At 41.9% G+C, this 18,418-nt stretch overlaps 1 protein-coding gene across 1 annotated transcript in view; it reads left to right on the top strand.

Moving 5' to 3' along the window:
- The first annotated feature begins 622 nt into the window (after window positions 1–622).
- LOC143416645 (uncharacterized) overlaps window positions 623–18,418 on the top strand; it is a 42,997-nt gene continuing 25,201 nt past the window's right edge. The window contains exons 1-4 of the mRNA XM_076882091.1: window positions 623–757; window positions 10,489–10,830; window positions 11,002–11,100; window positions 12,225–12,551. Coding sequence (XP_076738206.1) covers window positions 721–757; window positions 10,489–10,830; window positions 11,002–11,100; window positions 12,225–12,551 — 805 coding nt within the window. The 5' untranslated portion in view covers window positions 623–720. The remainder of the gene's footprint in view (window positions 758–10,488; window positions 10,831–11,001; window positions 11,101–12,224; window positions 12,552–18,418) is intronic.

Genomic DNA, 18,418 nt, shown 5'->3' with positions numbered 1-18,418 from the left:
AATAAAAAAGATGTGAAAATGTCACATTTTCCTTCTTTTCTCATCAGTACATGAGCTTTTACATCATAAATCACATTTATAAAAGGTTATGTCAGATCTCAAATTAATGAAAGGTGATGATACTACTCTTAATTTATTGAGGTTAAAAGTTATGACTTAAGTTTAATGAAAAAAATTGATGATATTACTCTTAATTTATTGAGGCTCTTCCATAACTCAGATTATGTTATTAATCTGTTGCAGATCTTATTACTGCCTCTTGAATCAGATTTTAACAGGATGTGTTCAGTTTAACTCTCTCACCACTTTAAAGGCTGAAGCTTTAAATCATAATATAATAATGTTTTATTTTTATAAAACATATTTTAAATAGAAACGCTTTTATAATTTCACCGTAACAAAGTTCACTTCCTGCATGAAGGTGATCACAGCTCCATGAACTATTCCCACAAACATCACTGAGCCTCAGACTTTCTTTAACAGGCCTGTCAGACCACAGTGATCCAGCTGTTTGTGTTCATGTGCCGCATTTATACGTTTCATTTCAAATCTACTTCACATTTTATTATCTGATATCTGCGACACACGGAGACTTCCTGTTAAACAGAAAGTAAACTTTGTGCGTGGGCGTGTTTGGAGCTGCAGGTGTGTCCAGGTGTGGGTTCGTTGGGTCAGCAGAGGATTTAACGGGACTTTGTGTCGGTTTGTTTTTAAAGGAGGATGAAGACGCTGGTGGTGTTCCTGCTCCTCATGAACGGTAAGAAAGTCTCTGTTTAACCTGCAGCAGCTCCGCAGACAGTCCTCTGTGACCGGAAGTGCTACACTCAGGTGCAGCTCGCGCCTCTGACGTCATGGAAATTCACACAGTGTTGGAAATAAAGATTTAATGATGAGGCTTTAATAGTAAAAGTATGAGGGAAGGTTAGAAACAGACCAGACTAACAGACTGTGGACTCTGTAGCCACAGATTGTTATGGCAGAGCTAGCTAACCATGCTAACGTAGCCTCGTGTCTGCGCTGTTTCCGGTCTGAGCCGAGCTCATTCAGCCCTCTGAGCTCCGTTTCTCCGCCCTAAACACAGCACAGGAGGGTGTGGAAGCTCTCCGTTGTTATTCATAATGGTTGTGGAGATGCTCGCAATTCTAATTAAAAAAACAGCAGCGTTGCCGGAATTGAGATTATGGATAATTTTTTAATAATTACACTACTCTTTTCTTAAAAAATGAACATCAGATTCCCCTGGTAAAACAAATAATCACTACATTCTCAAAAGCTTCAGGCTTAAAGTTAAATTTAAATAAATGTGAACTACTGGCGTTAAAGGAGTGTCATTCACAATTACTGTACGAAAGAATATTATTAACCAAAATGGATAGTTTATCTAGATTTATATATCCAGCTTACTCTTTATCAATATCAAATAAAGTTATTAAAACAATTAATAGCTTGAATTTTAATTTTATTTGGAGCAATAAGTGCCATTATATATCTAAAGATGATTTGGTTAAATCATACATTGAAGCTGGTGGAAACGCAATTGACTTTGATATAATGAATGGTGTTTTGAAACTTAAATGGTTAAAATCCTTCCTAAATAATCCACACTCCATTTGGTTTTTTATACCAAGTAAGGTCTTTAACACACTGGGGGGCATCGATTTTCTCCTAAAGTGTGACTTTGAAATTACTAAGCTACCTGTTAAACTCTCTGAATTCCATATACAGGTCCTTCTTTACTGGAAAATGTTATTTAAACATAATTTCACTCCACATAATAGCCCAATTTGGAACAATAGATATATACTGATGAACAGAAAATCTATTTTTATTCAAGATTGGTTATCAAAAGGTGTTTGGGCAATTGCCCATTTTGTAGATGAGGAAGGACATGTTCTAGGACATCAAGAGTTTTGCCAAAAGTTTAATATCCAATGTTCTAAAAGTAAATTTAATCGGGTTTAAAATCCATTCCATTGTCACTTAAAAACATAGTTGTAAATGATATAATATATTCTGACATCTCCCCCAAGTTAAGGCAATTATATATAGATGGTTTTCAGTTTTGTGATGTTAAAAGAAATAATAAGTTTCTAAGATCTTCATTAAGGAGTCTTTCAACGGTGACAACAAACCGGAAATAAACACGGTGATATTTGGAAATGTAAATCTGTCTGTAAGCTCCAGCTGAACAGAAATGTCAAATACAACTTAGCAAACCAGGTGAACAATTAAATAAAAACACTGAAAGGCATAAATATGAAAGCAAATAATAATAATCAGGAATGTCTGTGAAGGTTCTCAGTCATCGTAGTCTAAGGAGCTTGGAAAGAAAAACTCTGGACGTCTTTAAGTTTACTTGAAGACGTTTCACCTCTCATCCGAGAAGCTTTTTCAGTTGTTATGATGATGATGATGATAATAATAGTAATAATATTAATAAATGTAATTTTTAAAGATACCATTATATTCAAGGAATTAAAAAAGACAAATGTGGTATAAAAATGTTCTGCTGTTTGAGTCCCAGCTTCATTTGAGTTTTAAAAATGTATTCTCAACAATTATTTACACACGGATCACTATATATATGATCTATATATATGATCTATATATATGATCTATATATATGATCTATATATATGATCTATATATATGATCTATATATATGATCTATTTAAGCCTTTGGTGCATTAGGGAATTTTAAATAATCAAGTTACTCTTTACTCTCATGAGAGGAGTATCTGTGAACAATACACAAGAACAAAGTGATGCAGGATTTAGACGTTTATACCACAGCTGCATCTACTGGGAGGCTGAGGGGAGCACTGGTGGCTGTCAGTGTTTTTCAAAATATAATAATGTTTTGGTGTTTGTCTGCTTTTCCAAAAGAAATACAAAATGATGCTGATTAATAGTTCTGATTATGTCCAAAGAATGAGCTGGATCAATGAGTCTGAAAGCTCTTCACTTGATTAAATTTCTGTTTTCCATCCATGGAGATCAGGATCCTGGGACTTCATGTCTCACTGGTGGACCTTCAGTCCACCTGTCCAGGGCTGGGTGCTCGGGTGTGTACTGAGTCACTCCCAGCATCTGCTATGTGTGGCCTGCTGGCTCGTTGCCGGGGGCCCCTGGGGCTTCTGCACTGTGTCTGCTGGCTGACCCCATCCAGGGGTCTGCTTTGGTCTTTTCTGAGTAGGTAGTGCGATTCCCCCTGCGGTGAGCCTCTTTGGACTCTCGTACTCTGGGGGCATCTAGATATCTGGGGCCTGCATCTCCTCCATGCCTGCTTCATCTCCTACAGGGGGGGCGGGCTATGGCTCCACATACCCACTATTAGACATTTACATGGTGAAACCTTCTGAACACAAGCGCACACACAGGTGCACACACACATACTCACAGACACACTATCTTGGTTGGCTGCTGCCTCTAAACGTATCATGTAGTTCTGTGTGCTGCTCAGTAACATTTAATGTTATCATTTACTGGTACTTGTACATATCTTGGTTGTTGCCACGGTTTCTCTGTTGTTGTTTTGTGTGTGTGTGTGTGTGTGTGTGTGTGTGTGTGTGTGTGTGTGTGTGTGTGTGTGTGTGTGTGTGTGTGTGCTTTACGCAGGTTTGGAGCAGATCCTCAGTGTTTTTTCTCCATCTCTATTTTTCTCTCCCTCTCCTTCTGTAAACTTCTTCACCAATTTCTTTCTTTTTCTTTTCTTCAGACGCTCTTTTCTGTTCTGATAGTAATAACTCAAAATAAAAAATTTGAATAAATTTCTAATAAAATATGACTGCCATTATAGCAAAAGCAGTAATGATGCACTTGGAAAAATAATTCTGTTTTTTTGGCCTTCAGACAATAATTCTCATTCTCGTCCTGTCCTGCTACACTGCTGGACGGGACAGGCAAAAAAAATAAAATAATAATAATCAGGGCTGTCAGTGTTAACACATTAAAATGGGCAAATTCACATTAACAAGTTAACACAGATCAATCCGTATAAGGAGTTACTCAGCGTTAACGCATTTAAGCCACAGTAACACGTTAATGCCATCATCATGACTAACGCAATTAACAATTAATCCATCTGGAGCACAGACTGACTCAAAATCCCTGAAATGTGTCTGTCAATGCATTTTGGGCAGTTTGTCCTTCCTGCAGACGCCCCCCTGCTGGCTGAGCCCATCCAGGGGTCTGTTTGGTCTTTGCTGAGTGGCTAGTGCGTTAACGTGGGCTAATTCATGTTAACGTGTTAACACTGACAGCCCTAATAATAATACATGTAAAAACCAAACAGTATGTCAGGTTGTTATCCTGGTATTCAGTCTGTGCTGCTCTCACTCAGAGATCAGAGTTCATGTTCAGTAACCACACTGACAGCAAGAGGAGGAAACGATTGGTTTAATTTAAAAGAACAGTCTGAGCTGTGGATTAAAACAATGAGAAATATATAAGTGAGTCACATATCAAACACAGACCAGACCATTAACCTCCTAGGACCTGCCGTCCACATATATGGACATCACATTTTGGGTTATTTAGACCAAAATACTCAATTTTGCTCTACAAGGGCCTGATATCCACTTACGAGGACATTATACTGCTACTGTTCTATCAAAATTTTAAATGAATTTCCTCATATGTGGCTCCTATTTTTCTTAAAAACAAAAATAAGGTAAAAAAAAAATCTGGTAATTCTTTGTTTTTACATTCATCGGGCCCCAATATTCCCAAATATCAAAGAGAAATTAAAAATGCTGCTGTGGAAGAGTTCAGGTCTTAGGAGGTTAAGTGCAATAAGAAGCAGAATGAAAAGCTGAGTGTGAGGGTCAGGGTGCTGTCTCACTGCAGAGGCTTCAGGCTGAATCCTGCTGAGCTCAGAGTCAGACTCACCTGTGCAGCTTGGACAGGTAAACACATCAGGACATGAGGAGAGTTGGCAAAGTACAGACATTCAGTACTTAAGTAGAACTACAAATACTACTATTAAAAATACTCCAGTAAAAGTAAAAAAGTACATGTTCTGAAATGTACTTCAAATAAGAAAGTAAAAAGTGGCTCTTTGAAGGATGTTTGTAAAATATATTTATACACAAGTCTGGTCTAAGTCTTCTGTCAGAGAGACTGCAGCAGTCCAGGAGTTTGTTAATTGTCTTTAATTAAGTCCCACCAAAGATTTGTTTACATGAAAATGTTTGTGAGGCTTAATCTGAGTTCGGTGCAGCCAAACTTGAACTTCTTGTTTTATAGTAAACAGCACGTGTGACTATAAACATGGTTTTCTGGAAACAGAAATGGGCAATTTTATAATTAGTAGAGTCATAGATAACTAGGAAAACAATCACAACACATCATCTACTCAACACAAGCAACATCTCACAATGTCCACAAGGGGTCACTGCAGACCCAGAATTGGCTAAATAGCGCATGTCTTCCAAGTTGCTAATAGTGAGGCATAAATATGGCAAGCTAGCAACAGCTAAAGGAAACCATAGAAAAGTCCTTTATTCCTCATCCTGTGTTCAGTCCTGCATCAGCAGCTTCATTCTTATACAGACCTTTCTACTCTGTGTGTTAAACTGAGCTCTATGTTTGCTACATAGCAGTCAATGAATCCAGTTTTTACACCACAGTTAAGTTAATGTAGTTAAATCTGTGTATTTGTAACTCAAACATTCAGTGTTTTAAACAGAAACCTGACTTTGACATATTTAAGTTGGTATGAACACAGTCAGAGCTGCTGCTGCTTTTATTGTTCTGTTGCTTTTTCAAAGCTTTCTGTGCAAATCAATAGAAATATTTATTGTTGCATCTTAAAGCTGCCAGCACAGCAGCAGCATGAGGAGAAGAGTGTTTGCTCAGGAAATACACGGGTCCCTGAAGAGTTCAAACAGGAAATATTCCTGCATTAAATCTGCAGTTCAATCATCAGCAGATTACTGTCAGTGTCATCTGTCACCAGGCAGGTTTTAACAGGCGTGTAAGCCACATATTATTAGAACACCCTTTTATATTTGGATGATAAACACATTTAGTTGTGTTTGGTCTTTAACTTGTGCTCAGTTTCCACAATGAATTCATGATGGAAATCTCTAATAAACTATCAAAATAGACACTATTTCCCACCACACTCTCTGTCGGGGGCTGGTGCCCCCATCCTCTGGTGAGTTGGTGGTTCTTGGTGCTCGGGTGTGTTCTGGTTAATGGCTGCTTGGTGGGGCCTGGCCCCCTGGCTCCATCACACCCTGGCTTGGGGGTGAGGGGGTCCTTGGGTCTCAGATCTCTGGGCCTGATGGGATCCTGCAGGCTCCCTGTGACTTCAGCACCATGGCTGCAGTTTCTCTGTTGTCTGGTTTTGTTGTGTGTGTGTGTGTGTGTGTGTGTGTCTGTGTGTTTATTTAGGCAGGTTTGGAGCAGATCCTCAGTGTTTTTCTCTCCCTCTCCTTCTGTAAACTTCCTCACTAATTTCTTTCTTTTTCTTTTCTGTTCTGATTCTAATATCTCAAAATAAAAACTCCTAATAAACTTCTAATAAAATATGACCATTACAGCAAAAGCAGTAATGATGCACTTGGGAAAATCACAACACATGTAAGAAGTAGAAAGTTCAGATATGTGTTTAAAATTGTAGGGAGTAAAAAGTAGTTCTCAGGTAAAGTACAGATACCTTAAAATTGTACTTAAGTACTTACTGCCCAACTGTGGAGAAGAGGAGAGTTTTATTCCTCACATTATGTAAATAATAATGTAAACTTTATTGATCCCTGTGGGTAAACTCCTCTCTGCATTTAACCCACTCACTCAGTGAAGCAGTGGGCAGCCATTGGGCGCCCGGGGAGCAGCGTGTAGGGACGGTACCTTGATCAGGGGTACCTGAGGGGAGCTGTTCAGGGGAATCGAACCCCTGATCTTCCGATCATGGGCCACCACTCTACCTACTGAGCTATCTCTGCCTGATAAATGAGTTAGCTGTTAGAACTGTCATCAGTTACTATGAAACTATGTAATCAATATACAGTAATAATGTAACATTAGAGTACTGACCTGAATGAGTTTTGCCTCCTGAGGGTTACAGCTGTGTATGATGTGTTTAACAGGCACAAACTAAGATTTACACACATGTTCATCCAAACATTAAATACACCTCCATGAGTCACCTGATACACACCTGTGCACGTGTAGTTGTGAGACTGTCAGCTTTCAGTGAGCTCACATTTAGGCTGCGTCCACACGTACTCGGGTATTTTTGAAAACGCAGATTTTTCTGTGTTTGCACCTTTCGTCCACACGTAAACGCCGTTTTCGATCACTGAAAACTGAGATTTTTAAAACACAGTTTTTGCTTTTACGTGTTGACGAGGAAAACAGAGATTTAGTCACACAACGTCAAAGGTGTGCGCCTTTTTTGACGTGCCGCTGTGCGCCACGTTATTGTTTACATGAGATGAATTTCTACAATGGTGGATAAACACAAAATACTGTTGCTGTTAATCTATCTGCAGTTTTACACACGTACATGTACACACACAGTTACTGTCCCTCCATTTACAAAGACGTCAGAGTGAACAGAGTCAACACAGACGCTCTCACAACCTAAATCCAGACGCCACGTCGTTGTCGGTTTTTAATGAATTTAATTTGTATTTAATTTAAATTTATGCATGTTGTATGTATTTGTTCATTCCTAAGTTGTGAGTCTGCAGCAGCCAGAGTACTGATTTTGGTCATTAACATTTGATGAAGGCACTTAAAAACACAAACACTTTTCAGAAGAACTTCAGGTTTGCATCAAACCTGCTCACTCTTTCCCTCCCAGGCTTCTAGACTCCTGATTGGCCAACATTTCTACACGGCGTGGATTTGACATGTTCTTGACCGTGTTTGACTGCGTTTTTGGCGAGATTTTCTTTAAAAACACAAACAGAAAATCTCAGTTTTCCAAAGTAGGTGTGGACGTAGCCTTAGTGTGAGCAGCCAAACATGATGGCAGACTGCCACAGATCACTTCTGAGGAAAGAGGAGGCGTTCAGCTTCCTCATAGTTTCACACCTGCATGAAGCAGCCTCACCCTGACAGCTTCAAATCACTGTGTCAGCTGATCACTTCCTGTCCTGTGATTGGCTGAGCTTCAGGCCTTCTCTCAGTCAAACTGGAAACAGGGATTGAGACAGTGTGAGGGTTTGTGGAGTGCCACAGTGCTGTAATGAATACTGTAGTGGAAGAAGTTCTTTCACACTCTTCATCCTGGAGCTGCTTTATGTCCATGATCTGCATGGAAACACATCTATGGAGAGGAAATCCAGCTGCTGAGGGTCACATCTGCATCATTGTAGCTACAGTGGATGTTTCAGCGTCAGGACTGGAGGCGGAGCTTTGTGCGTGTCAGGGTGAGGCCGCAGCAGCCGCCTCCACCCGGAGCGCTCGGGCGTGAAACTAGGAGGAAAGCCGACGTCCTCCTCTTTCCTCAGAAGTGATCTGTGGCCGGCCGGACTTCATTCCACAGATGTGCTTTAACAAAGTGTGAAGCTGAACTCTGAGCTGTGACAGTGAAGCAGTGTGAGAGTGTCAGTAGATGATCAGCAGAGGAAAGTGAAGCTGCTGTGAGCTGATGTCCTGAAGGGCTTTTAAAGAGTCTCTGAGTTTGACAGGAACATGAAGATGTTTGTGGTGTTTGTGATCCTCCTGCACGGTAAGTACACCTTCCTCTTTTCGAGGCTGCATTTGTAGGCCGATTACATCACAGCGACGCGACGTAGGCTGTCCAAATTCGGTGTCTTTTTTTCAGTGTTCTATTTGTTCCTGAATAAATCGGTTTGGCTGAGATTAAAATTATAGTTTTCACACAGCTGAATAAACGTCAAACAGAAAACTGATTAAACAAAAGTGTGAGATGGTCGAGAATTTACGCCAGTGTCCTGTTATATTTTAGATATTAAGGAGCAGACGGCTGAGTTTATTAAACTCCACGTCTAGTTTCACAGGCTCTCACTTCGGGCCTTCTCGGTCTTCAAAGGACTCGGCCTTCGCAGTCTATGTTGGCCGGGTCCTTCCCATTAGAGCACTTTCCTCTAACACTGCAGGCTTACTTCTTGTTCGTAGAGTATTTTATATCGTAGAGTATTTGATATATATATTTTATTTATTTATTTATTTATTTTTATTTTTTTTTGGAGGCAGAGCCTTCAGTTTTCAGGCCCCTCTTCTGTGGAACCAGCTTCCAGTTTGGATTCAGGAGACAGACACTATCTCTACTTTTAAGATTAGGCTTAAAACTTTCCATAACAGCAGAGTGCAAGATGTAAGCAAGGGCATTGATAGAACACCATACCCAAGTGGCCAGCATATATAGTATATATATAGTATACAGCAGTCCTTCTCAAATAGTGGGGCGCACCCAGGGGAACTTGCTTTTTTAGCCGTGCTAGAAAGTGTAATTGCACATTCACTGCAGTGAGTGCAGAGTTTTTTGCATGTGTGCAGACACAGTACAGAGCAGGAGATATGAAGTGCAGTAAACAAGCCCTCAAGAAAAATGAAAAAATGAAAAGAGAGGCAGAAATAATTAGACAAAAGTCTCCCAAAAACTAAGACAAGGAAATATGACCAAGCATATGCAGCACTTGGCTTCACAGTAACAGAACATAATTGAGAAGCATACAATAACTAATAATAAAATAATAATAAAATAAAATAATAATTAAAAAGACATACAATAACGTCTGTGCTGAGTATGGCCTGGAGGTCAAAATGGGAGACGCTCTCTAGGGTGGTCGAGAATGACCAAGCTAAGATCCTGTGGGACAGATGGACAAACTAGTGGTGGCTAACCAGCCGGACATAGTGGTGTTGGACAAGCAGAGGAAGACGGCTGTAGTGATAGACGTTGCAATACTGAATGACAGCAACATCAGGAAGAAGCAACACGAGAAGCCTAAGAAATACCAAGGGCTCAGAGAAGAGCTCGAGAGGATGTGGAGGGTGAAGGTAACGGTGGTCCCCGTGGTAATCGGAGCACTAGGTGCGGTGACTCCCAAGCTAGGCGAGTGGCTCCAGCAGATCCCGGGAACAACATCGGAGATCTCTGTCCAGAAGAGCGCAGTCCTGGGAACAGCTAAGATACTGCAGGACCCTCAAGCTCCCAGGCCTCTGGTAGAGGACCCGAGCTTGAAGGATAAAGAGACTTTTTGTAGGAAGAATGCAGAAATGCCAGGGCTCATTTTCCACCCCAGTCCAGCCCCGTTTTTATCTGACACATTTGAAAAAGTCCTCCAGTCCTCCCCCATCTCATGTGTGGACATGACTGGACTCTTTGATGATGTTTTTATTGTTTTTATTTGTCTGTCATACTATTCACTTTATTTGTTCAGGTTTTTAACTGTGTTTGTTAAAATGTTGAATGTTTCTGTCGTTCTGTCTCCTGGTTTCTGTAAATGTGTCTAAACTTGATCTTCACCTCAAAGTGACTCATGGAGTCTCTGTCTGTGTCCTCAGTTTCCCAGCATGCCTCAGCTGTGGAGTCATATGAGGGGAACTCGTTCATCCTGCTGTACTGTCAGTTTAACACTTTTCTACTAGACAACCCCTCGGTGGTGTGGAGTCGCTCCGACCTCAGTCCTCCAACCGTCCACCAGCGTCAGCCTCAAGGAGACGAACTGAAAGATCAAAACCAGCGTTACAGCGGCCGAACATCCATGAAGACTGACGCTCTGGATACTGGAGACCTCAGCCTGAACCTGACCAACCTCCAACTGTCTGACAGCGCCACCTACACCTGCTCCATCAGAGACTTTGGAGATGAACTGAGTCGGAGTGATGTACAGCTGCAGGTCAAAGGTCAGCAACAAACACCTGCTGTAGACACATCTGACATCACTCAGATAAAACTTTATTATTTTAACACAGTCAGAATAACCATGTTAGCTTTATGAGTAAAGTAAAGGCCTCTTCATTAAATTCATTGAGTCAGAGGTCAAAGGTCACGTTGTTCTTTGTGTTTCTCCACAGAACGGTTTCCATCCTGGGCCAAAGCTCTCCTGGTTCTCCTGGTTCTTCTTGTGGTTTCTGGAGGTCTTTTATTTCATTTCCGGCACTATTTCATGTCAGGTGAGTGTCTCCTACTACACTACCCATAATGCCGATGGTTAGCAGAAGTTCTGTGTTTCCAGCACTGTAAAAGACCCTCAGGGTGGCTGTAGCTCAGGAGGTCATTTGCTAATTGGAAGGTTGGTAGTTTGATCTCTGGCTGCTCCAGTCTGCATGTCAAATATCTTTGGGCAACATGCTAACCTCCTGTGCATCCATCAGAGTATGACTGTGTGTGAATGTTAGATAAAAAGCACGTCGCAACACATAGAAAACAAATGTTTGTGTGAATGAGGCAAGTTGTACTAAGTGTGTGAGTGCTGAGAGTAGAAAAGTGCTAAATAAGAACCAGTCCATTTACCAGCAGCAGTTTAAAATCAAGCACAACAACATTTTTACATTATCTTCACTAAATTAATACACAGGTGTTCCTGTGACAGTGTTTGTCCTTCTTTGGGTTGTTAGTATTGTGCTGCACATGTAAAACAGATTCCCACACCAGAAAATTCATTTCACACTCAAAACATGCTGTGAATAAAAATGTGAGTGAAAGCTGCCAGCTGATTTGAATCTGAACCCTGAACATCAGCTGCTCCTTACAGCTGCAGACTCACTGGTGTTTAAGGTTTCAGAGTAAACATTAAATATAAGAACTGAATTCAAACATAGTCTACATACAAAGTTTACATGACATGATATGAAGTACAGTGCACTTGTCCTGTTGTAGGATCATATATATAATATACACACATACATTAGATTATAGGACAACAAAACTGTAGTAAAATCTTTTGCTGCCAACAGGGGAAAAGATCAAGTAATAAGGTTCCTTCTGACAATATGTTTTACTGATGTTCATCACAGAAACGCAAAGACGTTAGATGCTATTAAAAAACTTCCAGCGATTTGTTAAGTCAGTTAGAGGTGATTTTATAAATGCTGATCTCTGGATCTTAAAATGATCTGGAGTAGGCAAGGTTCACACAGGACAAGTTACCATGGCGATGTACTGCGCTAAGAAATGAACAACCTTCATAGTGCAGAAAACTCAGGGTTTACCCTCAAATTACCTGGATAAGCCAGAATCCTGCTTTTTGTTGTACAGGCTTCAGATGTTGTCATGTTGTGCTTTGTTGTCCTCTCAGTCCCCTGGGTGGGGGTGGAATCAGGGGTGGAGTCTGTCCAGCTGACCTTAAAAACCACAGTTTGTCTGCCTAAAGATGCTAAAGTGGAGTGGAAGGATGCAAACAACAGGAAGGTCCACGTGTATGAGAACGGCTCTGACCAGCCTGAAGAACAGGACGATAAATACAAGAACCGAACAAAGATGAAGAGAAACTTACTGGAACCTGGAGACCTCAGTCTGACCCTGAAACACCCCACAGATGGAGACAACTCCACCTACACCTGCACCATCTACAGCAGGGAGGGAAACATCCTGCTGAAGAGAAAAGTGGAGCTGAAAGTCAGAGGTCAGTGCTGTAGATACAGGTCAAAGGTCAGAGGTCAGACTCATGATGGTGGTTCAGTCTCAGTGGCTCCATCCAATAATGTCACAGTGTTAGCACGTCTGATGTTTGTGGCTGTTTTGGTTTTTATTTGATTTCCTCCCAAATGTAAAAGCTTCAGCAGATGAACTGTAGGAGCAAAGTTCATGTGTGAGACTTCATCTGAAAGGTAACATCTTCTAGTTTCTGAACATGTGTTTGTTTAGCATGTGGCTGAAACACAGGCTAAGCTAAGTCAGCTCAAATCTCAGTAACAACCTTCTTTGGTCCTCATCTATAATCAGTCATATCTGAGTCACAATAACTAGAAGATGATTTCTAGCAGAAGTGTGAACATCTCCACATCCTTTCTCCATGTTATCATCCAAAGCTGTGTGAAGTTTCAGAGCTCTGCAGCTAACAGAGACTTTCAGTTTGCTGCTCTCTTCCTCTGACAGCTCCATTCTTAGGGAGCGTTAGTTCTCTGTTTCACTTTATTCCACTTATTCAGTCTGATGTTCTCTGATCTCTTTCTCTTGTTTAGTGTCTTAAATGCTGCCAGTGCCTCTCTTTGCTGTAACCAACCTTTCTCTTTATTTCTGAGCTTTTTAAGGACTTTAACTGATGCATCAACCTTTGAAAATGGAAAGAAATCAGTCAGATTCATGGCTGCATCACAGTGTCACATGTAGTTCTCCACATCAGCTGGATTATATCTATAGCAGCAAACAGCAGCTGATGCACAAATCTTTGTCTGTGTGAATAAAGTTGGATCAGTTCAAACAGTTTGTTGCTCTGCTTGAAAGCAGCAGTTTTTCTAATGCACCACCTTCATGTTTCCTTCATATTTGAATCCCCCTGTAGATGCTGACAGGTAACCATGTCACACAGAGCTCAAGCCTTTGAATCCAGCTGTGACTGTTGATTTTCTATTGAATGGACTTTTTCAAATCCAGCTGTAGGCCTGTGTTTGTGAGCTCATTAACAGCTGTTTGTTTAGAGAGACGTGGTCCTCACAGGACAGCCACTACAAACATATGATTTTATAGAATATGATGCATTACTGCAGATTCAACACAATAGAAAGGATTTGAAATGAGCTCAGCCTTAAACATGTGCAGCAGTAATATTGATCCACAGACACTGATGGGAACATTTTTCTGCACAATAAGTACTTTGACTTTTCATACTTTATGTACAATTTGCCAGTACTGCAGTTTTGTGTGTAGTGAGGTGTTTTCATGGTGTTTTCTTGGTGCTTTTACTAAAGGAAGGCTTCTATCAAATTCTTCCACATGTTGTCAAACTGAGCTGTGTGATGAAGTGAGTGTGACAGAAACACTCAGACTGTGTTTCTCTGCTTCATCAAGTCAAATCTGGTCCTCAGAGACTGAATAAAGTCCTGTCCCACTAACAGCAGCTCCAACAGTCTGTTCACTGCTTTCTTCCTGTCAGTCTTCGTCTTTCTGCTGCGTCTCCTCTTCACACTGACCACTTTCTATCTAACAGTGAGCTCCCAGTGAAGCAGCAGCATTCAGCCTGTTAGAGTCAACACAAATGTCTCCATCCAAGCTCATGTTGTGCTTTGTTGTCCTCTCAGTCCCCCAGGTGGAGGTGGATTCAGGGGTGGAGTCTGTGCAGCTGCCCTTCAACACCACACTTCACCTGCCTGAAGACGCTAAAGTGGAGTGGATGGAGAACAGATACAACAGGAAGGTCCACGTGTATGAGAACGGCTCTGACCAGCCTGAAGAACAGCACCAGGATTACAGAGACCGAACGAAGATGAATGAAGACCTGCTGAAAACTGGAGACCTCAGTCTGACCCTGAAATACCCCACAGACTGGGACAACAGGACCTACACCTGCACCGTCTACAGCAGAGAGGGAAACATCCTGCTGAAGAGAAAGGTGAAGCTCAAAGTCAGAGGTCAGTGCTGTAGATACAGGTCAAAGGTCAGAGGTCATGCAGGAGTTTATTCTCTAAAAGCTTTTAGTTTGAATCTATTTTCAGTTCATTCAAATAAAATAAATTCTTTGATGTTTTGATCTAAAAGCCAAAAATGTCAGGCGGAGCAACTGTGTGTTTAAATGAACTAAGAAGAGCATTAAAATGATCCTACCTTCAAAATAAAAGCCTCTGGCATGATTTGAGTTGTGTGATTGAGAGTGAATGAAAGTGAGTGATGGAGGCAGCAGGAAACTAACAGGCTGTTTGTTCTGAGAGGTCACATGACTGTTGTTCTCAGCAGAGTCTGATGATTTGATGAGACCATGAGAGCGGCTTCAGTTCCTCATCAGAAAGAGTCTGACAGAAGCTCCTCCCTCTGTACCCCAGTAGACTTCTATTAGACTGCTCCAGATTCCTGAGAGTTCACACAGAAAACTTTACAAACAGCCAAAGAAAAACTATTGAAAAGCTTCAAGATCACAAAGAGCTCTTTCACAGCACATATGAGCCATTAAGAAGTGCACATTTGTGTTTCCCACAGTCCATCATCCAATAATATCAAAGGACAAACTGTGAGGTAAAAAGCCTTCAGCTCTTTTTGAAGGAAGCAAAAAGACTTTGGTCCTGAGAGATGGTTCAAAACACAACTCAGACCTACCAAAGTATTATTTGTGCCAAACACATGAAGCCTTCAACTTTGTATGTGTCCAGTCAGTGTGGCAATAGAAGTCACTGTGAGGATTTTCAATGTGCTGTCAAAGAGCATCCAAACAATCAGGTGAGGATGAAGAGAATTAGTGTGGATGGACAGAAAATCCATATCCAGTGTGATTTAGGAGCAGCTCATATATAATGAGTGAAATGAAAGAAGAGCACAGACAGGAAGAACATGAGTGAGCAGACATTTTGGAGCTGCTGAGCCACACAGGGCTGGATGGAAGGAGTGGGAGTCCATGATGGCTCAAAGTCTCTGATCTAACTGTTCCTGAGCCTCTCCCCCTGCCTCCTCTTTGGATCTTCTCCTCCTCTTCTTCCTTATCTGCCTCCTCCACCACTGCTCTCTCCTCCCTCATCTCCTCCTCAGCTGAACTGAAGTCAGGGCTGTAACATGAGGAAACGTGCAGAAATGACTGAGTCAGCATGTTGTTGAAGTGAGTTGAGTGATGGTGAGCAGATTAGATGTGCGAGCCTCCCTGTAGAGAAAAGCAGATCTTCTCCAGAGTTTCCCACCTCATGTTTTCCTGTGTCACAGCTGATTGTCACATCCTGGCTGTCACTAAATGAGTGGTCCAAAGGTGGAAGGAGGAGCACAGTTAGATTGTTCACCTCCTAACCTGTGAAATCAATCAGCTGAATGAAAAACACTGTGATCCTATGAGCTGCTATCAGGGCTGCTCCATTCTCAGGATTCTCATCTGGATGACTGAAGCAGATTATTGATGAAGTCAGCAAACAGCTTTCAAAATGGCTCTTTTTCCAGGGGAACTCCCTGAAATGTAAATCTCATTGGAATGAAGAAGAAGTCCAAAGGCGTGGTTAGGCCCAGACTTGTGGCTGTTTTCAATGTAAAGCCCATGTTGCAGGCAGCTGCTGCTCCTTACTGGCCCACAGCCTCCACTGATGGATGTGTCAGCTCACTTGTACTGTAGCCACGGGGAGAGCGATGGTGAAGCTGACAACCAGAGGTGTAGCGCTATTTGTTGAAGTAGCCCAGCTGTGCCATGGAAGCACAAGTTTCCAGAGATGATTGGACTGTGAGCAGAAATGATCCATGTTGGACTGAATTGAAGAACAGATCATAAAGTCCTCTGTGTGCCCAGCCCGTCTGTCTGAGCATCTTCATCAGTGTGCAGCTGATCTACAGCTAATGTGCTGATTGATGAGCAGCCTGTTCATGGTGATGATGAGAAACAGATTGGATTCAAAGCACAAATGAGTGAAAAAGGAGCAGCAGCCATGATAGAGCGAGTCCTCTGCTGACAGAAATAGTGGAGTGAAGGATTTGTGCAGCGTTTCTCTGTGAAAACAGCTGATTCAGATCAATGAGAGGAGGATGAAGGAGAAGCAGCATGTTTCTGATAGAAGCATCACTGCTGTGCTACAAACTGCTGGAAGTAGAAGAAGTCAGAGCAGTCGATAACATGAAGTTACAGAGTAACTGTCAAAGGAAAGAAGGGAGAGGACGAGAAACATTTGTTCAGTGTCAGCATCAGATGTCAGAAAAATACAGGAACCTCATGCAGCGCTTAGAGAAGATGATTCACTGCATATGTAATAAAGTGTACAGACAAATGGAAACATATGACAGCAACTTTGAAGGCAGCAGAGACGTGTTTGCTCTCAGAGACGTGTCAGGTTAATAAGAGACTCGGGGAGGACCAGCAGAGAGGACAGGCTGATTGTTGTACACTGGGACAGTTTAAGCTCAGCTTTTACAGCCCAAGTAGCAGACTGTCATCAGAACCAGTGGATGAAACCAGTGCAGTGAAAATAATGTGGTGTGGGGATTTTAATGGTCACAGTGAGCAGAGCAGTCAGTGAAGAATGAATGAAGTTAAAGAAGCTGTACAAGAGTAGATATTAGAGCAGGGACAGAGTCAGCAGCTGATCTCAGGATGGTCTCAGATTGGCTGTCAGGTGTTTGTTGATGGCAGGAAGTCACAGACAGGAAGTGACCTCACTCCTGTAATGATGATACAGAGCTGGGTGTAGAGGAGCGATACAGGGGTGATGAAGTGGTGTTTCAGTGCTGCTGACTGGAGGACATTCAGATTTGTTAGTAAACTGTACAAAGTGATGTGAGTGTTGATGATGTAAGTTGTTGTGTTTGTAACGCTGTTTTAGAAGCAGCAAAGCAGGCGATGAGGAAGAAAGGAGGGAAGGTCACAAACAAAGTGTGATTAAAGATCTGTGGAGGTCTGTAGCTCAGCTGTAGGGGAGGGTGGAGCAGTGACAGTGGAGGCTGGTGAAGTCACAGCAGTGAAAGATCAATATAGTCCAGATAATATTAGTGAAGAAAACAGTTATAGAATATCAGGAGTTATTACAGCAGTGTTGGGGAGTGTGGAATATACGAGGCACAGGTACACGCACACACAGGTCTTTATCGCCAAGTTCCACATTTATTTACACTTTCACACACTGATACTGTCGCACAGACTGACAGCTGTCCATCCCAGCTGATGTGTGTCTCTCTCTCCTGGCCGCTCCTCCCCGTCTCACTATAAACACAGCGGAGGGAGACCATCATCAGTACATAAACACCATCAGCTGTTCTTACCGGCCTCGCAGCGCCGCCCTGTTGAGCCTTCTGCTCCACTCCTCCCCTGCAGCTGCGCCCGGGGCCACGCCTCCGCCACAGGGAGTAACTGAATACATGTACCAGCGTTACGTATTTAAAACACAAAATATGAGTAACTGTATTGTGTTACAGTTACCGTTTAAAGAGGTGGCAATGAGAACACAGTTACTTTGTTGAAATAATGGATTACACGTGGTCTTTTCCAGTCTCATATGTTAGGCTATGCTCTCTCTAGTTTTGGTAATTCCACGTTGGTGGAAACCCAAACAAAACACGATTAAGAGGCTCTAATGTCTGTGTCTCAATCTCACGGCCCATGTCACCTCTGCTTGCAGCTGCATAATGACGTGAAGAAATATTTTTTAAAATTATTATTCACAAAATCATTTAATATGAAAGCAACAGGCAGAGTCTTACAGGCATCGCCCTAAATAATGCAGCCTGATGGGCAGTGTAGTCCGTGCTGCAGGGAGAACTGTCATACACGTTATGTGTCTGTGAGCGTGAGGAGGGAGAGAAAGGAGAGTGGAAACGTACGAGCTGTCACCGAGCAGAAACGGGAGCTGGAAGCATGTAAATATAATAATAACCACTGCAGCC

The sequence above is a fragment of the Maylandia zebra genome, linkage group LG3 (assembly GCF_041146795.1).
Source record: "Maylandia zebra isolate NMK-2024a linkage group LG3, Mzebra_GT3a, whole genome shotgun sequence".
In the NCBI taxonomy this organism is placed as follows: Eukaryota; Metazoa; Chordata; class Actinopteri; order Cichliformes; family Cichlidae; genus Maylandia; species Maylandia zebra.
The sequence above is the reverse complement of the archived record's forward strand: the minus strand, read 5'-3'. Positions and strand labels throughout refer to the sequence as shown.